The 24,211-nt window shown below is 44.0% G+C and overlaps 1 protein-coding gene across 2 annotated transcripts in view; it reads right to left on the bottom strand.

The window, feature by feature from the left end:
* AOAH (acyloxyacyl hydrolase) overlaps nt 1-24,164 on the bottom strand; it is a 70,740-nt gene extending 46,576 nt beyond the window's left edge. Inside the window, exons 1-6 of one of the 2 annotated variants that reach the window (XM_010713031.3) lie at nt 23,995-24,164; nt 20,966-21,635; nt 20,603-20,757; nt 10,204-10,299; nt 6,647-6,707; nt 5,475-5,574 (exon numbers count right to left, since the gene is read on the bottom strand). In XM_010713031.3, coding sequence (XP_010711333.1) covers nt 5,475-5,574; nt 6,647-6,707; nt 10,204-10,299; nt 20,603-20,757; nt 20,966-21,135 — 582 coding nt within the window. In that variant the 5' untranslated portion in view covers nt 21,136-21,635; nt 23,995-24,164. The remainder of the gene's footprint in view (nt 1-5,474; nt 5,575-6,646; nt 6,708-10,203; nt 10,300-20,602; nt 20,758-20,965; nt 21,636-23,994) is intronic. The other variant, XM_010713032.3, reaches the window with a different exon arrangement.
* Nucleotides 24,165-24,211: the final 47 nt, after the last annotated feature.

The following is a 24,211-nucleotide window of genomic DNA, read 5'->3' as shown; positions in this document are numbered from 1 at the left end:
TATATAATGTATTAGAGTTGATAATCTGGATACGTCACAAACAATAAATGAGAGATGCTAAGAAGGAGCCAAGATAATGTTTCCTGTTCTCTTCACACTGGACAAGTTCTAAACCAAACATGCATCTTGTATTTGCATACTGTATATGTTTCCAAGTGCTAATATTTCTCCAATAGAATAACTTAAGGTTTAGATGAGGAAAATGGCTTTAAATTGGGTATGATGCATGAAGAATTTCCAAGGAGATAAGATTTGTCAGTCCTTTTCTGCTGGGCAGGAGAGGAGTACCTTTTCTTGCTTTCAGCAGCAAGTGCAAGAGAAGCACACGCTTCTGACAGCTACAATAAAATTGCACACAGAACGTGTAGAAAATAAAAAGAAAAGGCTGAATCAACAGTGCATGCAGCTATGTAGTGGCTCTGAAATGCTGAGGATGAGATACCCTCCCACTGCAGAAGTTACATCGGACAGGACTCCAGGGTGGCATGTGCAGAGCTTTCATCTGAAGCACCTCTACAGGAGAAAACTGGCCTCATAGGGCGCCTGCAGCACTTGGTCAGACCAGCACTTTGCTGAGGGCCATACATCCCACACAAATCCTCTTGCTGTAGTTCAGCTAGCAGCCCTCCTTCCTTTATGTGAGAGCACCTCTAGACATGGGGCTCCCAGGGCTCCGGCAGCTGGAGGACAAAGCTGTGAGGAGCTCGGATCAGCCTACTCATGGACAAGATGCCCATGCCATGGATGGAACTGGAATAGGGTGGGGGTCATTAGGATTTCATTCACAGACTTCCTCTAGTGACCTCCTTGGAGCTCATGCATCCCAAGCTATACATTTTTGTAAACAGCTTTCTCTCTCATCATGAACACAAAAAACTACTTTAAATGTCTCTCATTTGTCATTACTTGTTAGCCAGTTCTTTCCCAGGGGAGTGGACACCTACAAAACCTTCTGATAGTTCCCCTTCTAGCTCATTGCCATTATTTCTTTTACTAGAGTAGGCATATCAAGGTACCTAAGCACTGCTGAGCTAGTTAAGCAGCTCCAGCAAAAATAGGATTTGTTCTCCAGTTCTAATTTTTTCCATCCTGTAAATAATCATAGAATCACAGAATGGCTTAAGTTGAAGGTGACCTTAAATGCCATCCGTTTCCAACCTCCTGCCATAGACAGGGCCACCCATCAGATCAGGCTGCCCAGTACCCAATCTAATCCGGTCATGAACACCTCTAGGCATGGGGCATCTACAGCTTCTCTGGGCACCCTTTGCCAATGCCTCACTACCCTCTGACTAAAAAATTTCTTCCTAATATCTAAGCTAAAACTCTTCTATTTTAAAACCATTGCCCTTTGTTCTATTACTATCAGACCATGTAAAAAGTCACTCCCTCTCCTGCTTATAAGCTCCCTTCAAGTACTGGAATGCCACAACAAGGTCTCCCTAGAGCCTTCTCTTCTCCAGACTGAGTAAGCCCAGCTCCCTCAGGCTTTCTTAATAGGAGAGGCCCTCCTCTGGACCTGCTCCAATAGCTCTGCATCCTTCTTGTGCTCGGGGCACTGGGCCTAGACACAGTATTGCAGGTGGAGACCAACAGGGGCAAACTAGAGTCTTTAGGGGAATCATAATGATCACACTGGACAGCCAAACCATATGATACGTGCTCTGGACCCAAAACAGCAGGGCTTCCCTGCAAGCTCTGCTCTAAAACATGCCAGCCTTGACTTGGTTCTTTCTCCTCCCTGGGCAATGACTCTGAGTTCTATTTTACTCCACTTCTTTTTTTTGGACTTGGACTCTTGTAGTCTTGCTTCATCTGGTCAAATTTGCTCAGACTGTCACCCAGGCAGATATGAACAGACTGGGACACTTGTTTACACTCCAGGACCACCATTACCACTCTAGCCCAGCTGTTTTTATCCTGTTTTTTATCAAAAAATAATCATTGTAAGATGCTCCTAGCAAGCCTAAGGACTCCGGAGGCCCACATTCAAATGTGTGAAACACCTTAGTTTTAGTCCTTATTCTCTAGGAACGCTGTTAACACTGGTGCACTTGCTCTGTAACATGACACACAGAAAACAAAAGTACAATTAGCAGAGCAGTGCGGCTAGACTGGTATTTTTTTTTTTACAGGTTACATAGTTAGAAAGATTATCATGGTGGAAAGAGACAATCAAAAATGAAATGCTCACCCATGTCCTGGGCTCACAGAAAAACTACAAAAGAAGAGATCTCCAGCAAGAGGCCCTTCCCCAGTGGCAGCCAGCCCTTAAATGGGGTCTAGGAGAGGTGCAGCCAGGCTCCACCCCTTCGGTCCCACAGCTGAATCGCCTTCACCTGTGCTCCCATGGCTGACTCAGTGCTTGCTCAGGTGATCAATCAGTGGTGCAGTCTGGGACTCAACAGTTCCCATTCACACGATCAAAACGTTCAGCCAGTCCATGCCACCAGAATCTCAACCACACCACTCATGCAAATCTAGGCTCATTCCAAAGAGTTCCCACTGTAATGTCCATGAAGAACGTTTCGCACAAAGTCAGTGAAAGGCTTGATGGTATCAGGGACGGGAGCCAGCATCAGTGCTTGTGTCTGTGAAGCTTACTTTGGTAAGATAAAATGAGCATAAATACATGTATCTTTGCTCATACAAGATGACTCCCAGTAAAATCCTGCTAGTTGCAATTAAGTTGAAGCTTGCAGCCACAGGGCCTCTAATAACCTGGAGCAGAAAAGTGATGAGGAGCAGAATAGGTCCTCCAAAAGGCAGAAATAACAGTAAATGCTCCTTCCAACATTGATTGTTTAAGAGATTGGTGGCAGCAGGATGCCAGTTCTGAAGTCAAGCCATTATTTTGGCCTAATAAAATCAATTAAAGTATTTCCATTTAACTGAACAGGCCAGCTGGCTTAAAACAACTGAGATTGAGGCTGAGATGAACCTTCTGCAAACCTGCTCTCTCCCAAGAGCTGGAAAAAGGAGCTCAGCAGCCAGTGCCTGAACCCTTTGTCCTTTTTCTGTCCTTTTCTTGTGGTGGTTCCTTATGCACCCTTGTCATGAGCCTTGGTGCAGAAAGTCCGCCAACAAATTTCTTTTGCCAAAGCAATATCCAGTCATCCTAAGCCAGGTAGCTTGGATAACTGCAGCCACTGGCTGTACTGCAGCCAACATTAGACCTGTCCTGTGCTGATATATGTTGAGTCACAAAGCATATTAATTTTGAGTAGTTTGTCAGAGACAGGGAAAATATGTAATACAGAGCATATTGCATATACTTGGTGTGCAGCACTTAAACCGTGCAGGTAGCCTGCTGGGTGTCTGAAGCCTTGGCTCTTCTTTGGTACACATGATCTCACTACAGCAACCTCACAGAGAATGAGCAAAAATAATTGACTGAAAAAGTAGCTCTATATTGATATATGCCACTTAAAGACAATTAAAAATACAACATCATACGGGTTTGTAAGGGCAAATCACTCTGCTTTTATATATCAGTCCCTTTGCCAGTACAAACACAATAATAATTCTGGGAAAATGTGCATCCAGAAGTTTAAATGAATAAACGAAGTACCTGAAAATCAATACGGTCAAACAAAATAGTCATTAGTATTTAAGTCTTGTTCAAACACTTGGCAGGGGACTGAGCCAACATTTGCAGGCCCATATAACTGAAGTGATCAATCAAATTACAAACCGCAGGAGCAAATGTGAGGTAAACTGCATTTTATGCATCTGTGTCTCTAACTGTACATTAATTTTTTTCACCGGTAATTCATCTTCACTCAGTATGACTTGTCAGAGCTACTGTGGGCAATTTATCAACCACTTGAGCATGAATTTGGGGCACCGCTCGTCTCCTCCCATCTCCCTGTGCCTGTCTGTGATACAAGAGGTGCTAAAATGGAGGGTGAAGTCTGAGTAAAGTAATCATTTTTTAATAGAGAAGGCAGGTGCAGGTTGGTCTCTACTTCTCTTTATTCCTTCACACTGGAAAGGAAGCCCACATGAAAATCTGTGTCTGGGGCTTGCACTGTTGTGAAAATGCAGCCACCGCTCCCACAGCTGTCCTCTGGGTGCTTTGCAACACTGGCAAGCCTGATGGCCTCTCACCTCCACCTTCAGCGCTGCTAATTAAAACAAAACAGCAAACTATGAGGCCCCATAGTCACTAACAGGGCCTCCACTGCTATTGCAAGTGAAGGAAAAGAAAAAATTCATGCAGCTACCAAGGCTGAAAGTGCCAGAGGCAAACAGAAGTGAGGAAAGACCTGGCCATCACTAAGAGAGCACCTGCAGTGGGTAGCTCTGGTGTGCTCGGGAAAGGTGGAAGGATCTATAAACCCTTCCACAAGTTCAAATGCAGAATTTCTGAAGGAAGAGGTCTGACGAAGTTTGGGCAATGTCCTGGTGGAGTGAGATAGGTGTGGGCCCTTTTTTCTCCTGCACCCATCTTCTTCCCTGATCCCTGATCTGGTTGCACACCCAGATACTTCTACTGTGACTATCATGGAGCATAGTCACATGGGGCATATGCTTCCTGAAAAAGATACTGTCATTCTTGGAAGACAGGTATATCTGCAGCTCTTAATACTGGGAGAGCTAAATCCAATCTGGAGATGAATGGAAGCCCATTAAAATACTCACTGACTTCACTAGGTATACTGGATGAGGCTCTGTGTAAAACATCCTATGCCAACCTTTAGAAATCAAGTGTGAATTTACCAAGATGCAAGGAAAATATTTCCAAAAAGTATAGATGCCACAATGAATCACTTGCGTTTTGACATTGCTGTACAGCCACTATTGATCACAGGTTTCTGTGCAAAGTGTCTGCATGGGCATTAAAAACAACAGCTGTTACCCCCAAAACCAAGTATACCTGTTTAGACACCTTTATTGAATTAATATACTCTGACAGGCAATTAAGTCACCATGGTGTAATGAGTACATCCCTAAAGCCTTGCTAACTGCCTGTTCCCAGCCTGTGGCCAAAGGCCATGCAAGTTAGCTTAACCCTCTCCCATGGCAGACCAAGCCAAGTCAAATAACCCCCATCTGCATGGGAAGCTTGGCCCTGTGTATGTTGTCACAGAGATGAAGGATAACATGTCATGCCATGGTAACAAGGGGCTATAGGTGAAATGCTGTTGAGCTTTGGGTTGGGAACTATTTGACTGCTTAACAATAAAGTCTGGAGAAAATGAGATATTTGTATATTCTTTCTCTCTGGCCCAGGCTGGCACAAGGGAGCCTGGCTCTGTTGTTCCCACTCTCCAGCAACCACGTTGCTGATACATCACATGGTATGTGGTATACCTTCTGCTCAAACAGACATTGTCTGAAAGTGTCCGCTTTCTAAACGCTGTTGTTTTGCCTAAAAAACTCACATGGCCTGGGAACCTCTGCATGCTTGGTCCCAGCCTGAGGGGCCATTCACAGCCTGCAGCTTTGAAAGAAGTTGAAAAGCAACTCACCTTGGGAGGAGGGTAGAGATGACAAAGGAGTTGTCCTGGATCCTGTTTGCACAGCCTCAAGGAATGGCAGACGACATCGGCATTCATTTCCCTGTCTATGCTGAAGGAAATGGTGTTAAAACAGAGACCAGCACATTCTCCTAGGTATTTGGAGCAGGAGAAATTTCCATGGGAAGCTAAATCTCCCCAGCACTACCAGATAACCTCAGCATGCTTTGCCATGGTCCATAGCCACTGCTCAGCATGCTGTCAGACCCAAATGACTTTCTGTCATAGCATCCTACTCAGCATGTACACTTGGATACCAGGATGATGAAAAAACACTGCACTTGATGTGCAGCACCTGAATCAAATGTGTTATGCTGCGCTTTTTAATCAATCACAAGCCTGACAAAGACTTAAAGGTTAAAGTTAATACATATGCAATTTGGCACACATCTTCAGTCATTAACTCCGGAAAATAACCAGAAAGCCTTCAAAGATCCTTAACATTTAATCACCAAGCATAAGTGCTAGGGCTGTTTCCTTCTTTTTTGGGATGCACTTCTGGGCTGATGAAGAATTAAGTTAAAATGTCGGATTATAGCACTTCTTAGTCCTGTAAGCACTTTGCAGTCCCTTGGCTAGTTTTAAAAATAAAAATAAAAACCCGAGGGAGGAAAAAGGTGTAGCAACAGCTCTGTTAATTAAACTAAGAGCTTTCAAAGGAAATAAAGTGGCCTACATGTTATTTCTTTAATCACCAACATTACCTAGCAGCCTTCCCCAGCAGCGCGTATCAAGGTCAGGGCTGGGAGCATGAAGGGGCAGACAATTAGAAAGCTTGATTAAAGGCAAAGGGAAAGCCAGAGACAAGTACTAACATAGTGGGACTGTGTCAGAGCTGCCTCATGCATATGAGTTATTCAAATTCCTCTCTCCACCAGAAGAGCTGAATTTCAAAAGATGATTACATCAGGTGGGCCTGAGAGGCAAATGTCGCATGGAAGTGGCTACGGTGGCAGGCTGTGTTTATTCACTCGGAGACAGCTGTGCCAAATGCCAGGCTGGCATCCTGGCTTTAGTAACCATGTGATTTTTAGAATGAGAACCCTGAACTTCAGTCTGATAATACATACATACTTCTGAAGTATGAGTTAAAGCAAAGCTTGAGAAAACACAGGAGTACTTACAGTTCAGCTATGTGTGGTCCGTACACTTCGGCAAGGACGTAACAGAAACCTTGCAGTTTTTCTAGAAAACATACATTTTTTAAGTGACTCAGATCAATGAAACTGGTTTTATGACAGTCAGAACACAGCAGGAGCAACTTCAGGTGAATGCTGATTTATCTGAGATAAATGCATGTAAGTCTGAGATTTCAGCATAGCATCAGAGAATGGGAAAAACCTGAATTTCTAACCTAGGCTGGGACATGAAGCTCTCCTCTGGCTTTAGGCAAGTAGTTGGGAAAGACCGAGAGGATAACTGGCATTTGCTAAGTGTTGTGAATATTGTATCATGTGAATGCTGAAAGAAATCATGCATGCCACAGCATGTTCTGAGCTGCTCAAATGGTGGTAGGTTTGTGAGAGGAAAGAAAAGAAATAGATGGAGTGCAGCAAGTGATGAAGGACTTCATGCTTCTGCTTGGCCTGCCTCAGTGGCTCTGGGATTTTGTGCGAGGGAAGAGCTGCACTCACCCTGTAGAGGAGGTGCAGTGCTGGGCCTTGGAAGATGCCAAGAGGCAGAATTGCACCCACGCAAACAGGCAGCTGCCAAATTCCCTGGGAGAATTCCTAGGAATTTGCTTTCTCTCACACCTCCAGGACCGGGCTGCACTCACCCTGGAGAAACAGGGAATGGCCAAAAGGAAGTGTGATACTCCATCACCCTCCTACTCTGTATTGCAGGCAGCTCCTGTAGCTGCAGTAGATGATCTTTCTCATGCCATATATTTTACTTCAGTCAAGCTATTAGCTTCATCTCTTTGCCTCCTCTGCCACATAATTCCTCTCTATCTGCTCTTCAGGAGAAATGTGTGAGTTAAAAATTGGTCTTCTGGAATTAGATTGGATTCTTGTTCGCCTAGACGGAAAGTATTGCAGACACTACTAGTGCTGCCTTCGGTCTGGGTCTGAATCTAGGAGCAAGCCTTGAAGGAAGCTCCTGGCTCCCTGTCGCAGCCCACAGAGGGTGGTTGCTTCCCCAGCAGAGACTTCTGCTTGCTGGTTTGCTGGTGTGCGGGGGAAGTTGGGCTTCCTGCTGCCTGATGCGGGGATAAAAGTGGGTGGTGAGAGTGGCAAATACATAAAATATTGAGCAAGTAGAGGAAGATGCCAATGCCAAAACAGACTGAAACCATAGGCAGTGTTTGTAGGACACACCCCATGTTTTGGCACCCACGAACCTCTTGCCTGCTGAACACACAAAAAGACAGTGCAGAGAGAAAGCTGTGGTGGGAAGAAGCTGTGCAAGTGACAAAGGAGGGGAAAAGAGAGAGAGAGAGATTATGATGATAATTATGGTGAGTGTTCAAGGCCAAGATAAGAACTTAAATCTAATGAAACACTTTAAATTTAGAGAAAAACTTTGAAGTGCATGACCAGAAGTAAGAATGCTTCCTTTTGCCCTATTTCAGGCGAGAGGTCCCCTAATTGCCCTCTTCTTACACGATAAAAATCCCAGAGGGCTTTTCTCTATAGCTTCGTAGTCCTAGAAACACAAATGCTGGCTGAAACCCAGGAGACAAATATTTGCAGGAAAGATGGCATTAATCACGTTGCCATTTCCACTTGAGCTAAGGTGTTTGCACAGCAGTGGCTTACAGAAACAGAGCCTGACTCGGAGGCAATGCTGAGGCAGACCATCTTAAAGCATGTTTAAAGAACTGGGCACCTCTTGTCTACCAGATAGACAGACAGAATCAAGACAAATATGCATTCTTGCTAACAGCATTTTGTACCTCACAAATACTGCCCACTTCCCCAGACCTGGCATTTCTGTCTACTCCAGAGCCGCCTTCATTCATAATGCTGCTGTGATTTATTGTCTCTCAGATCACAGCCATGGCAAACATTTCCATACAAGAACATGACTGTGTTTTCTGCACAATCTATGGGACTGAATGGGATTGACCGATACTGAATTTCTCTCTTTTTCTTTAAATATTTTTAGTTTTAAACAGTGCATGACTTCATTGAAGTCTGACACAACCCCTCTTATCGCAAGCAAAACAATAGGAGGCCCATTAAAAAAAAAAAAGTGTTCATTCTCTTTTTTGTCCTTAGGAAAAGCCTCATTGTCATCGATTTGTCACAGTCAGCCTTGCAAGCAATTGTAGGCATGTGTCAAATAATGAAACGGTTCCTTCAGCAGAAATGGCACTGCCTGATTTAATAGGCTGCTCCTCATGAGGATCCAAAGACCTCCTTTTGTTCCAGGGAGTAAGAGGAAGCTGCAGAGTGCTGCTGGGATGTGGGGTTCACCTCCTGGAGGAGGATAAATTGGGTTACACTGTAGCTCCTGCACAATCCCTAGGATTTTTCACTCCTTTCATGTTCAGGGTCAGTTTTTTTCTATTGGGTGTATCCACGCATCTCATAAAAGGTAACTGGATTATACAGATTTAACTAAAGGGATAATAGGATTTTATGTGTGTAAAGAATGGCAGCTGAAAAGAAATATCCTTGCACGACAGCTGAACAAGGTCCATGGAGTGAATCATGATCGTAGATCTAGCATGTCATATTTTAAAGAGGAAAATTGTATTTTAACAGCAGGATCCCCGCTTCTAATTGCAACTTCATGGTGATGTGCCTATAATTTAAAACACCAAGGATACTACTTATGGAATAGAGATCAGATAAGCATCATTCTGTCGATGAATGAATTCCAGCAATTTCCTTCCTGCTCCATCCTATATCAGAAAATAATGTCTTGGAAAGGAAGGAATTAATATTCTGCATGCATCTTTCGTGATGCTGAGGTCTGTATAATAATATGGTTCTCAGAGATACAATTCATGAAGGCCTATATAAAAGGCTGTATAATGAAGAATCGTAAAGCCACCCTTTTGCATTCATAAAGTTAAAACGATGTCATGAACGTGAGATCTAGCTACTTAAGCGGTTGTAGGAAGAGTCTGTGAAGCACAAAGCTATTTTGGTATTCAGAATGTTCTCTATTTAGAGACGTGTGCTTGGACAGCTAGGCTCCTTTGGGCTGATAAAATACAAGGCAGAAAAGGGGGAGTCCACATATGCTCATATGGAATAGCTCTCACTTTTGAAATCTTTCTCATCAGTTGCGTTTCGATAGCTTTTCCATTCACATCACTGTCAACCTCAGATAATTTTAATGATTTTACAATAACGGCTTTCTATCCCCATTGAAAGCGTTTTCATCTCCTCAGTTGATATAAAAACCCATATTGACAAGGAAGAGGAGTGTCTGGACATGCAGCAAAGCTGCTAACAAAGAGACAAAGTGGAGACAAGGAGCAGGGGAAAAGGGGCTCACAGGCTTCTGGGCTTCACACAACCCCATTCACTGTAACTCTGGGATGAAATCCCAGCTCTGCTGCAGCTACATCTTTCCTGCAATAGCACCTGGCTATCTTTCAGCCACATTAATTTTAGGTGCCGCATGAGATGCGGTGAGGGCTTTTTCAGTCTCAACGTGTGAATTTTTAATTAACAAGAAGTACGGCAGTACCAATGAAACATATGGCACATTATTTGATACTTACCAGGTATGTAGTTGCACAGCCTCTCCACGGCTGCCTTTACTGTACTGTTGTGCCACTGTGCAAGCTGTTCAATCACAGAGACCACAAGCACACATCCTTCAAACAAACAAATAAACAGAGTGAATGCAGATATCTCTAGTATGTAGGGAAACACCTCGCGCAATAGAAGAACTTTGGGCATTGCTGGGCATTTCATATCTTGGGATGCTCCACAGTAGATGAGAGCTTGGGGGGAAATATTTGAAAATTGCTGTCTTTAGTCAAAGCCTGTGAGTTATCACAGAATGGATACCAACATCAGAGGAACTCTGTCCTCTTAGCACCCCTCATGTCTGTGCTGGATGTACCTCTTGTACCCTTTGGAGCTCACAGAGAGCTATCAAAACTTAAAAAATCCCACTTCCTCTCAGCTACAAGAAATTTAAGTTCTCAGAATTTGCTCTGAGGCAGTCTAGAAATGAAGGTGAGCTGCAAGGTTTGGATGTGGATACAGATACATCTTTTTGCAGAGCTCAGGAGCATTAATGTTTAGGTTTCTAGACTGGCACGACTCCTCCAAGTGAGCTTTTAAATTCCTTCCAAGAACTCCTGCCTACGTGCTATTAAATCAAACTGACATTTTTCTATAGGAAAAGCTTTGATGCTCCTATGAACCAAGTGACAAATAAAAGATGAAGCAATACCATTGGAACTTGCTGTAAGACCAATATCTTTGAATTGTCTAATACTTTTTCTACACCAAATACAGTAATCCAGTGGAAATTACAGTGAACTTGCCACCTCTTCTGCAGGGATAACAGCCCACTTCTCCACACTTATTAAATAGAACTCTCACCCAAAGTCCTCTGAAGAGTGATTGATAAGGCATGCTAAGAGCCATTACCTCTAGTCATTCTAGAAGAAAAGATGAGAGACTGCTGGCACAAAGAGAAAACCCTGAAACAAATCATTCACTCTTCTCTCTCCACCTTCAAAACAGAAGTTAGTCCAAAGAATTAACAGTTGATTAAAACACAGTGGTTCTCAAAAAGCTTCAACTGTGTGACTGGAAAACAAGTCCTGCAATGGCCCCTGAGATAGAAAACAGACCCTGGCATATTTGTGATGGTAACATGGCATAGCCACAGTGTTCCAACTCCATCACTTAGTACTGAGATGGCGGTGCAGGTCCTTCAGACATGCTATAAGCCCCTGTAAAATGTCTGCCTCTTCTGGTGTTTACAAGGCCATATTATTAACATAGGCAAACAGCCTACATATAAACAAAATTACCCTTCCCCTGCCCTCTTACTGTGTTTGTTTTATTCATGAGGCTGGAGGCTCAGAAAAAACAAACGACCAGAATGGTGCCTTAACAACAAAACACACATACTCCTTCCATGTGCTCCTTCATTCTATTATCAAGATCAAAATATCTGGCTGTCTAGAAGTCAGAAAGACAGAAAGGAGTCCAAGCAGAAAGACAAACATGGCAGTACTTGGTCTCCTGGTAGGGATGCAAAGAAGTCCATCTCTGCCTTGTCAGACATGGTTGTGCTGACTCACACTGTCACAGCCAGATCTTCTTTCCTCTGCTGGTGTGAGCACAGGGAAAGGAGCTAATGGATGCACAGCTGCATGGTGCTGTAGACAGTGTTCACAATCCAAAAGTTATCCTGAGGATAAAAATACCCCCAGTGCTTCACTTTCCTCTGGAATACAAAAAACAGACTCCACAGAAGATGTAAGAGAGAGTTTCTCTCTCATGTTTGTCAAAGCATCACAGAAGGGAAGAAAAATAGCTATTTTTAATTCAGCTTTGCCAAACAGAAACAGAATTCTTAATCACAAAAACAATCATTCAGGTAACCCTACTGAGGGAGAGGTCTCTTGGTGATTAAATGGAAATTTTTCACGTTATTAAGCCAGTCAGACCCTTCTGTGCCTATTGAACCAGGCCCAAAGGGAGATTTGCTTTGCCTGAGAATTAACGGAGTCATCGCTGAGATGCTGAAGTACTTAACACAGTGCCTTGGGCTACTGGATGCTACATGAATATAAATAACAATAATAACTGCCTAGCAGCTCCAAAAAACCCACAGAGCTGAACCCCAGGGCGTTTGCTCTCATAAACCAGTCTTCAGTGTCACACAGAGGGTGCTATTACCCTCTCAGTGTTGCAGACACCCACTGGCCCCACCACGATTGTTTGAATGCTCTCTCAAATGCACTTGCTCCAGATGAAACACAGATCTTGCCAAGACAATTAGACAGAGAAAGAGATGACTGATTTTCAGGGGGACAATTAGAGGTACCCTCTGCCTCAGTGCTGGTTTGGGGATAAAAACATGTTCCCTCCAGTTAGTAATTTATTCTCTAGGATAATCTGATTCTTGTGTTGGGCTATAGGTACAGTCACATTGGAAGTTAATCCTTGTTCCTGCTAGAAATCTCTTATTTTTCATCATGTAGATCAACTTCCTTTTGGATTCAGTGGCAGGAAAGTAATTGATGGTTGGCTGCAGCGTAAGAAGCCACTATTGCCCCCCCCCCCAAAAAAAGAAAAAATCAACAAAAATATCTCTGAACAATATGACAATTATCAGAAATACTAAGTTATCTTACCTCTAACAGGTCTGAATCCTCTTGGCTAAAAGTGAAAATAGCTAAAAGGACAGCTGTCTTCAGCTGTGGGAATCTCACTGCTATAATTATCTATGATCACTTCTGAGTAAGATTATAAACTTTTTAATACTCTGAAATGAGTAGAAAAAGCACTTCCAGATTTGGACAGTCTTTAGCAATGGCTGCTTGCTTTTAATTAAGCGGATATTTACATGTGATTTATTTCTCATCATGAGCAGGGCACATAGAAGGCAATCTAGATAAGCCTCCAAATTAAAGGTTAAAAAAAGCTCTGCAATTTTTTTCATGATTGCATGTGATTTGCTTTAGAAACAAATTTCAAGAAATTGACTTTGCTGTAATAATAGGTTTCAATACCTTGTCAGGCTGAGGAAGAAATTCATTGGTGGTATGATGCCTACCAGCCATTAGAAACTAGACTCTGGAACTAATAAAATGCTTGTCTCTTTTAGTGATATTTTGTCCTATCTGCTATTAATTTCTGAAGAGATAAGAGAAAACCATAACCATTTTGCTCAGAAGCAGTAGTCTGGAAACCCACATCAGGAAGTGCTTGTCCTCACGTATTTGAGAGTAGCATGTAATAATAAAATGACATTTCCAATAGGCTTGGGAAAAAATCATACCCCAATAATAAAGTCAGAGCTAGAGATTCATTTCCTAGCCCTGGAGCCCCTGGCAGTTTGAGCAGACTATTTAACTTAATCCACTTCTGCTGCATGTTTGAAAAGATCTATACTTAGAGTGATACCTGTGGATGTAAAGGAGTGCCTGGACACTGAGAGTTGCCTCGCTACATTTCAGATTTGTAGATATTTTTGTCCTGTTAAATGGGATTTCTGGCACCTGGAGCATCCTTCTGTGCTGTTTTTTGTTCACGTTGATGGGTGCTGGGGCCCTTTCTTGTCCCTCCAGCCGTATCGCCATTCCACACCCATAAATTAGCTGTACCACAAGGAAGAAATAAGCCAAGGAAGGTGGCCTGGGGCACAAATATCTCTCCACAAACCCTGCTTTTCGGACTGTGGTTGCCTGCCCCATTCTCCACAGTTCAACACAGAACAAGACATTCCTGTTTGAAAATAAGAGTGTTTATATCGGGAGCAAGCAAACAATCAACGTGTCTACTGTTTTCTCCCCTGAGATGGGGGCCAAAACTGCACAAGGTACAGGCAGACCATGGGTATGCAATATTTCAATACAGGGAAGATTTATTTATCACTATATGTACCTTTTCTAATACTTCCCAGTACCTATTTTGCCTTCTGCTCCTGAATGCTGAGGTGATGCCATCAAAGAAAAACCCACTGTAATCTCAAGATTTTCTTCCAGCATGGAAATTGTGAGCTCAACAGGTACAACTACATACGCAAAGGTAGGACTGTTATTTTCCCTGCATGTGAAGAATTTGTTGCTTTGAGAAAGGGAACTGAGTATACAAGTTTTTAAATTCAGTCTTAGTTTCTTATGCCATTTGAAGCTAGCATTTTTGTATTTCACAGAGATAGCGGTGTGATGGAATATAATTATATTCAAATATATTGGCACATACAAGAACTTCTTTCCCCTAAATTTTGCCAAGTTCATGAAATATCCTGGAAATGTTAAATGGTACAGTACTACTGAACATGTCACTGGGCATAAAATTACACGTAGAATACCGGCTAACAATTTTTTTAAATATTAATGCCAATATAGCAGTATTTTAAGTTTAGTATCACTTAGCATTTTTTTGCTCATGCAGTTCATGCTGCAGCAGTGGGACATTTCAGGCCCGAGCTTCAAAGCTCTGTTCATTTGTTACTCCTTCCTTAAGACACCCTATGAGGTGTCTGTTAGGTTCTATGCAGTTCTGCATGTGCTGGTACAAAAAATTCAATTTCCATCTGTAGAAGACTTCGGTATCCATACCTGCCAGCCAAATGTATCCCTGGTGTTTCTGTCATTACACTTTAAAGAACCCTGTTTAACAAGACCTATAACCCCAGGCATCTGCAATGTAAATGCTTTTTACACTAATTAGTAGGAAAAGTGTGTATGTATACACCATTAACATATTTTTTCATTTCCAAATCAAGAAAGGGTATTAAAAATTTACTGAAGCAAGGATAGTGGCAGAGGGACTTTTGCTATCTCTTGACACTGAGACCGCCTTGTCCACCAAACCATAAACTCATTAAGCCACAAGCATAGTCTCACCCTGATTGCAAAGAATTGTCCATTTCAAGATTCTGGATGCACAGAACTTGTTTAGGTGTACAGTTCCTAAAAGCATTTAAAATGATTGCCTGAAATGTAAGCAGGTTGTTTTGAAATTCTGCATAGGGTGAACGTGTGAACAGGAGTGGCATTCAGCAACTGATCAGACAGTCGATACTAATAAATAAGGCTATCAAAGACAAATGAGATTAAGCTTAAAAGCAGGTACTGGTGATGTAAAACACACCATGGCTACATATGCATATGCACACACACGGGTGTGATTTACACAACGCATGCCTGCGGGTAGGTAGGTATGTGAGGCACACCTTCTCACTGCAATCTCTGTTTGCATTTCACAGTCATAAATTTTCAGTAAGATGTGGGCTGACCTTGAAAATGAAATTTTTACCATCAGCTGTTGAAAAATACAAATCCCTGTAGGAAATATTTCTGTTTTAAGAGTGGCTTTCGTATCTACTGCACTACTCATACCTGGGATTTTTCTATCTAAAACCATAGGGAAAAAAAAAAAGGGCTGTGGTGAATTTTGCCACCACAAATTGCTGACCATCAGACTGAGTTCTGCTGCTGTGTTAACTGAGCACTGTCAGCAAAGTGAACAGAGCCCTAGTGTAGCTGATCTCAGACTTTCAGACTGCATCACGTTGTGGTGCTGTGTTGATATTGGGCACGGCCTTTTTACAGGGCTCACTGAGCTGTACATTACAGCTGTAAGCTGTTAGGGACGTAGGCTGCCACACAAATCAGCACAGGCAGAAACTGGCAGCTCCATAACACCTATTTGTTAGTGTGACAACAACTAGAAATATGTTTCAAGAGCATGCTTCTTCATACATTAGCAATTACATTCTCATGGACGAATGGCAGGGGTGACCCACAGAGGCTGCTCAGAATGACATTATATTGAGCACAGAGACCCTGCTTCCCTGGCTGCTGCTTCACATGATCCCAGAGAAGCACTGCTGCCTGGGTGCCTTGAGCTCTCTCCCTGTCCGATCACTTCGTTCCAAAAGGGCAGCCAAAGTTAATCAGCAAAAGGAGCAGGGCAGCCTGCTGCTGGGAGGAATTAAATAAACTGCTGTTTGCAAATGATGCTTGCAGTCACAGCACAGAAAGCCGGGAGAGCTGGCTGGGAAGAGGCCGTCCAGCATGTGCCTCTGTCCTAGCAGTGATCTGTGGTGTCCCTCCCTAGTCTGAATAGTGTCTATTTCTGTTATTTCTTGCTGTATCTGTTACAGACAGCATAAGTCTATCTATAGATAGGATAGACGGCCCCTTTAATAATTTTGAGGGCAGATGCCAAATCCTTTCTCAAGTTTTTCTTCTCTAGACTAATTAACTTCAGTTTATTCAGTCATGCTTTATAGCTTATGCTTATCTTTCCCTGAACCTCTTGTCACTGCATTACTCTTGATGCACAGCCCCAGAAGGGAGCACAGAAATTCCTCAGAGAATTGTCAGCACTGGGAAAGGCAGCAGGTTACTTCACATCTTATAAGCTAGCTCCATTTTGCACATCTGGGTGACTGCAGGGCGAGCGCTCTTCCTGATAGCGTGCCGTTGCTGTGCTGCTACAAGCCCAGCTGATCCTCCCTGGGGATGTTCCCACCTGCTGTATGTGGCACTGACTTCTCCCAAAATGCCTTCAACGTACCCATGTGGAAATGGTCTTTTCGAGGGGCAATTACTTCAAGTTTGTTTTGAATCTAATCCTGCCCTACACTGTACTTGCCCTATCCCTGGAGGTGCTCAAGGCCAGGGTGGATGGGGCAGCCCAATCTAGTGGGTGGCAACCTGCCCACGGCAGGCCATTGGAACTGGATGGGCTTTAAGGTCCCTTCCAACCCAAATCATTCTGTGATTCAATGATTCTGTGATTCTCAGTGTTATATGAGTTACCAGTTTAATAGCACACTATTATCCGGGCTAATGAAAATAGGGAATGATACTACATTCCAAGTTGAAGACTAAAAAAGACCTAATTTTGTACATCCTTCCACCTAAAGACTGAGTCATGTGCAATTATCTCTGAACAAGGCATCTACCAGTTTTGTCATGCCCTGTAGAAGCTCAATCAGTGCCATATAACTCTCAGCCAGTAGATGAGTGCTGAGGTGGTGCCAAGAGCCTTGCTTAAGTCAAGCTATAGCATCTGCTGCTTCTTCCTATCTACATAGCGTTATCTCATCATCAAAGAAAAGTAGGTTGGTCTCTCTTCTTATTTACTTCTGAAAAGAATCTGAATAAAAATGGATTAACTATGACACCATTTTTCCAGAAATTGATGTTTATCTAATTGACCTATATTTACTCAATTTTCCTTTTTTTCACCATTTTGAAGAAATGAACACAGCAGCTCCTTCCTGCCTTTCCATGTCTCACTTTTTTTTCTAGGACAGCTTCTGCCTCTCTTGAGGTTGCTTCAGACACTTATGGATGAAGTTGCGTGTGCTGGTATACTGGTCAATTTGCAGAGACCCCTTAAGGGCTCTGTCATAGTTTGGATGGAGGATAAAACCTTTAATAGTCTTTCAGAAATGCCTTCAACATACAGTGAAATATTAACATTGCAGTTTATAGTTACTGGGGTTACTGTACTGTCTTGGAATATGTACTTGCCCTGTGAAATAGACAGTATTTTCCTCATTCAACATGGGGAAAGTCAAACGTACGACTATTCAAAGTGCTCATTCATACTTAATTCTTGAGACAGAAAAGCACAGCATCTTGTTGTCTAGATGCCCCACTGAGATTCTCAGGCTGCTCCCAGCAAAAAGGTTTCTTGTCCTGAAGAAATCCCCTAAGTCATACTGCTGGTTAGTGACAAACCCAGAAACCACAGCCAAATCTATGATCCAGCTCCCAGAGCTGTGCAATGACATTACTCACTGTCAATGCACAAAGAGAAGCAGCAGCTCCGTGGGTATTTGCATACAGGAAAACTTACCAAAGCCCTTTCATTTACCATAGGGATGAAGCAGAAGAGTGTATTGCACATAAAGCCCGCAAGAAACCAGGGAGAGAGCCTGCCTGATTTCACTGTATGCAGAAGGGGAGCATTTCCCCCAACTGGGGAGACAGGAGGTTGAAGAAAAGAGACTGCCAGGTGCTGGGAAGTCTTTTCCAAAGGCAGAGCCAAGGAAAGCCCATGTGGAAGCTCCACTATCTATTTAAAAGCACGTGGGAAATGGTAAGGAACTGTTTAGGTACTGAAAATGATCCTGTGACCAAGATGGTTACCACTAGCTTCTTTCTTCCTCTTTTCTGTAATTCTAAAAGGCAGCAGCATTAAGCCCCTTCCTAGATGGGAACACTTTTCAATTGCTTCATTTTTACAGCAAACCAGTTGTGAAAAGACTTTATTTGAATGAAGCGGCCATGTTTTTCAAGAAACTGCAGCAAAAATGACCTAGGTGTGTTTCCAGTATGACCAGAATCTACTGGGGCAGATAGATGGTACCTATAAGGAAGCACTGCAGGCAAGGGGAGCATGAAAAGGACACCACCAAGTTATAATGCGCTCAGCGGGCACACCAAAATTGCACTTTGCTCCCCCATCATATCATTTCCATATTATTTCTTCCAGAAGGATGCTGTTTTTAGTGGAAAGATATGACAGAAAATATTTCCTGTGTTTTGTTACTGAAAGACCATCTATATCCTAACCAGCATCAGCTGTTACGTAGCAATCTCCAGCATGCAGGTCACATATGCATAGCAGTGCTCAGAAATGACTGTTTAATGTGCAGACACCTCATTTCCCTTAAAAACCTAAGGCAAATGCCTTCAAAACATTAGTCCCCTGACCAAACTTTAACCTTCTTGAGAAAGTTCATGTCTTCAAGAAAACCTCCTGTATGCTTCACAGCAGGCAAGTCAAATGTTATAAATGCTGCTTAGATCTATACGGCCAAAAAGTCAGGGGAAGTTCCCATGGCTCTCGTCTGATGTCTTCCCACACAGAAAGCCAAGGCTAGAAGGCTCTGTGGTTGGGCTGCTGAAAGGAAATTGCACTCATTCTCCTTGTGATGAGCGCATCTCACCTTCATTTCTGTGCTGAGGAGGGCTGGCACTGAACCAGCTGCCAGAATCAGTGCTGCCCCTCAATATTCAGCTGTAAAAAAGCTATAGGAAAGCATGCTCCCTGCCTTCCCTGTTTCATTCAAAGCACAGCATTATGAAGTACCACTTCCCTCTCGTTGCCTGCCCCAGCAGTTATCCTGATGGTCATTTCTGCTTTTTGCCATTGCTTTCATTTTCCATCTGGTGACCAAGCGCTGACTCAAGCAGCCTCTGCACCGTGACTTGGCTCACTTCCTCACCACTGAAATCTGCACTTTAAATGACATGGTTGTGTGTCAAAATCCTGTTTCAATCAAGCTTAGAGTTGTTACATCTAACTGTCCTAATTGACACAAAGAAAATACTTCTGGTTGAAGTATTAGTTGAAATATTGCCATCTAAGGCAACACAGTTTCTGTTTACAGCACTAACATGGCTCAAAAGCTAAAAGAAGATGAAGTAGAATATTGAATCATAAAGTTAAATGGTGGATACGCTCTGTACGTTTGTGCACATAACAAATGCAAGGCAGCACATCCCTTCGGGAACTGAGAATCACACCTACAGCATTTCTGATACACAGATACCCACACTTGTGCTGACATTGGTATGACCAGCTTTGCTTTGGGAATACATTTGGCAAAAGCACTGAGAAAGCACGATGTCCTAACTGCTTGTAACACTACCTACAATAGAGTGAGTTGCCAAAACTGTAGTGGCTGGACCAGCCTCTGAGCAGCCTGATTTAGCTGTAGATGTCCCTGTTAATTGCAGGGGATTTGGACTAAATGACCTTTAAAGATCCCTTCCATCTCAGACAGTTCTATGATTCTGTGAAAATGCACCCCACAGTTCCACCATGGGAAGTCCAGCTGCACACCCTCACCAGAAGAGAAGCACCCTGTCAGGTGGCTACCAGCAAGGCCATGGCTGGAGATGGGATCACCTCAGTGCCCCTTTGCAGGCACACACCACATGTTGCCCCATGGCCCAGCTCAGAGACCAGCCATACTGCCAGTTCCCTGGAAAACTTCATTAGCAGCAGGTGAGCACTTTTGGCAGCTACCACTCAGGCCTTGCTCCATAGCCAAGAGGGCCAGCTATCCTTAATAGTATTTCCTAGGACTGGGAATAACCAAGCAGACTCTACATGAGCTGGGGGACAGCACATCCTCCCACCAGCAGTACTGAGAACTGCTTTCCAGCTCCCTGGGAACACCAAAGCCAGATCATTCAGCGTTCCTCTCAGCAGAGCAAAAAACATGAACTTTGGGAAGCAGTCACTCAAAAACAAAATCATAAAGTAGTTCCAGGCCCCATGCTGGCCTTGCAACATTCCGAATGATTATTTCACCAACAACTCTGAGTGTTGTTTTGCAGTAGAGCCGCAGGAGCAGATAACGGAGTGATTTACGATGTGCGCAGCAGTTCCCTGCTCACCGGTGCAGTAACAAAAGAACAACCAGCAGGACAGACAGCCTGTACGTACCGACACAGGTCTGTCCCTGGGACAGCCCGGAGGGGAGCGCAGCGGGTGGTGGGAGCTCTGCAGCGGGCAGCGGAGAGCAGGAGATAGCCCTCAGCAGGAATGGCAGCCAGAGGATGCAGAACCAGTTCGGAAATATCTGCCTAGAGGCTCTCATCCTAAGGAAAGCAACAAAAAAACAACAATCAGAAAAGCAGAGCGCAAGCAGGCCTGCATTCCTCTAATGCACAGAGAGCATCCTGCATCCTCATTGCTCCTCTGTGGGTAAGAGCTGGTGCACGGCTGCTCCAAGGAGCATCCGTGCTCACCCCATGACCCTGGTTAGATGCTGACCGCAGCCCCCAGCTCCCCCCGTGCCCCACTGACCCCGTTGCAGCTGTTCCCGACCTACTGGCCTGGTGGGACCAGGAGGGTGCTGTGAGCAGCTCTGCACGGCGCGCCCGCAGCGAGTGACTAACGACCTTAAACCACAGTAGCTGCCGGAGCCACTCAGCGTTAATAACGCAAGACACTCCCCTGAGCAACTCGTGTTGCATAAAGAAAAAGCCGACACAACCCTTCCCCCCAGCCTTCCTCCGCTCAGATAAATGAAAAAGAAAAGAAGATCTCCTTCTGTTTCTTTAGAGCAGGGTTTCCATTTGGGCGGATGGGATAAAAATAAAATGGGGAAAAAAAAGAAGAAAGAGGCTGCAGGCGGAGGAGACTGAGTCAGGGGATGGGCAGGCAGCTGCCGGTGGATGGGAACAGTGGAAGCCGAGTGAGTGGCACCTCTGGAGTGGGCGCAGCTGCCTCAGCGTGCATCCCTGACCTCGCCAGGGATGGGGACACCCTGACCACTCCCACAGCTAAAGGCTTCCCCACTCCATTTGGGTTGCTGCAGGGAAGCTGCTGCCAGCTGCTCCCTGTCCCAGATGATCATGGTCTCCCAGATGTGGAAAGGCTTCACTCAGACGTGCTGAGATGCTGTGAGGAACCTTTGTCGTCCAGCATCCCAGTGTGCTTCTTGTGTGTAATTAAAGCAGGATCATAAATGGTGCTGTGAAGGAAATATAGACAATATAAATCAGTGTTTTCTTGACTTTAAAATCAATAATTCCCCATCAAACCCTCAGCTATTCCTGCGGATCAGCGTGACCCCACTGGGATCACGTCAGCTCCAGTGTTTAACATATTTATTTTGCAAACTGCTTCTTACAGCTTCCCCTCTGTGGGAATCCCACCTATTTGGTCTTGGGAGTGGGTCCTTGAAAGTCTGCCTCAGCTCTGGGAAGCAGAATTTGTCTCATCATCCATGGTTTTGTAATCTAGTGGCTCCGGAAAATAAAAAGACTATTAAAAGCTTCATTGTGAATGCATATTGTGGTACATATTTATTCTTTATTCCAATCCACTTGCAAATGCATGTTTTTCCTCTTCAAGGCAAACAAACAAACAAACAAACAAAACTTTAAGTAGGGGTAATAGCTGTTGCCTGAGCTTTACAGTTCCTGCTTATCATTCCTCATATAGATAGCACTGTTCAGAGCGGCTCTCTCTTTCTGCTATTTTTAATAGCAGATAAACAAAAATCATAGTGCAAAGTATCTTATCCATATGCCAGCCCTGCTGAAATCTGCAGGATGTTTTCCTTAACGCTGTAGAAACTTGCTATAAAAAGTTGCTGTGCTACGGTGACTGCAGATCCATTAAACCCTCTTTAACATACATATCAGTTGGTTCCTGATGACACTTTGAAGTCCTTTAAAACTGTGCATATTGAGTGCTTGCTGCAAAAACAGAGTGCTAATGATAGGCAAGGAGAAAATCTTCCTAGCACTGAGGTCTGGAGAATGGTTTCCAATTTATCTCTGTAGCAAAACACGAATCTATACAACAGAGCTTAGAAAGCATATAGATATCTCCAAGGCTGCTCCCTGGTGAGGTGAGCTGCAGAGCACACAGCTCTATTCCGTCATCAGTGGGATTACTGTCTTGCATTTGAGGCTGGAAAGAGCAGTGAGATAACCTGGAATCGCATGTAACTGCATTTCATGAGATCTTGCGCATTCATGAAGCTCTTTAACCAAATAAAGAAAACCCAAAGCCTTTAGAACACGCAATCTGGTCGGACAAAGAAGGGATCTGCATGTACAGATTTAGAGGCCAGCTGGCAAGGTGCCCCCCTGCTGATGCTGAGTTTTAATTCCTCCCACTCAAATCACATAGCTGGTTCTGCCTTTTGCCAAGTTGGTTTTATATGGCTTTCAAGTCCCAAAGACAGTGAGGCCTAATAGTGCCTGGGTAGAGCAGTGAAGGAACATGTGGTGATGTATCTTCTTAATAAACACGTGAATGATGTTAATGGGAGGTGAAAAATAAAAACAAGCATTAGATCTATCCCAAAGAAAAGGATTTGATCATAAACACTTCCATTTTGCCAGGAAAGGTATATCTGGGACATACCTGCTGCTTGCCAAAAGCAGCCTGGGGTGTCCTCTGCCTTGAGCAGTATGGCAGATCATTCTGTACTTATGAGCATCCTTGTGTCCCCTCGCCGGCACCAGACCCAAAAGGATGCAGGGCAGTCACAGGGCTCCTGATCTGGTCCCAGGCTGGCTGGCCATGGCTGGTAAGGCCTAGAGGCTCACAGAGCCTGACGTCCACATGTAGACCTGCAGAGAGTGCAGGCATGGGGCATGGACCTTAAGAGAGGGCTTCAGCTGCCACCAGCTGCCAGACCGCAGGCAGGCCCACAAGGACCAATGGACGACTACAGGCCCCACTTAGCACCTCCTGATTCATGGTCTCCAGTTGCACCCCCAAGCCTCTTGGAATAATGGACAGGGCTGAGAGAAACCTGCACGCACCAAAAAACCCAAAGCAGAACAGGTGGAGCAGAACAGAGCCCAGTCTGAATTTCCATAAGTGCAGAGGACAAGGCGGCCATGCATGTGTGCAGTCTGTGAACAAATGTGATCCCTGGAGCAGGCCCCGAGATCAGGAGTTTGGTTGCTGGGATCTGAAGGACCCATAAGTATCCTTCATTGCTTGTACTTCAATATTAGTTCCTAACAACTAATGGAAAACAGCTTGGGTGGTGGTGACAAATGAGCTTGGGGATGGGTAAGGTTTCAGCCTCCGTTCCTGATAGAGGTGCAATGAAACAGAGTTAGGCTTCTGATCTGTACGAGGGCTTAGGCAGCACTGCCAGCACTGCCAGCACTCCCAAAGGAAACAGTCACCCTTTCCCCAAAGGGGATGCTTTCTGTGATTGCTACTAAAAGTGTGAAATGAGATGCAAGGATGGAGTTATTCTCAGTGTTGCTTTTGGTAATGGGTCCCTTAGGACCTGTTTATGTACATGGCTGACACACTAAAAAAAACCATGAAAAGAAAAGGGGTTGTAAAATACTCACTTGAGGCCCTGAAACAGGAGAAATAAACACCAGTATATCATCTATCAGGAGCAGGGAGTGACTGGCTGAAGAAGGGAGACACTCCCTCGGAATATGAAATGATCACCTTACGAAAGGAAATCACAGTCAGCACTGGGTATTTATCTATCCTGTTCTGTCCAAGTCACTGCACATGTTATTTCCCTTCCCTTCCCTTCCCTTCCCTTCCCTTCCCTTC

Source organism: Meleagris gallopavo, chromosome 6 (genome assembly GCF_000146605.3).
Source record: "Meleagris gallopavo isolate NT-WF06-2002-E0010 breed Aviagen turkey brand Nicholas breeding stock chromosome 6, Turkey_5.1, whole genome shotgun sequence".
Taxonomy (NCBI): domain Eukaryota; kingdom Metazoa; phylum Chordata; class Aves; order Galliformes; family Phasianidae; genus Meleagris; species Meleagris gallopavo.
Note: the sequence above shows the minus strand (reverse complement) of the source record. Positions and strands in the feature narration are given on the sequence as shown.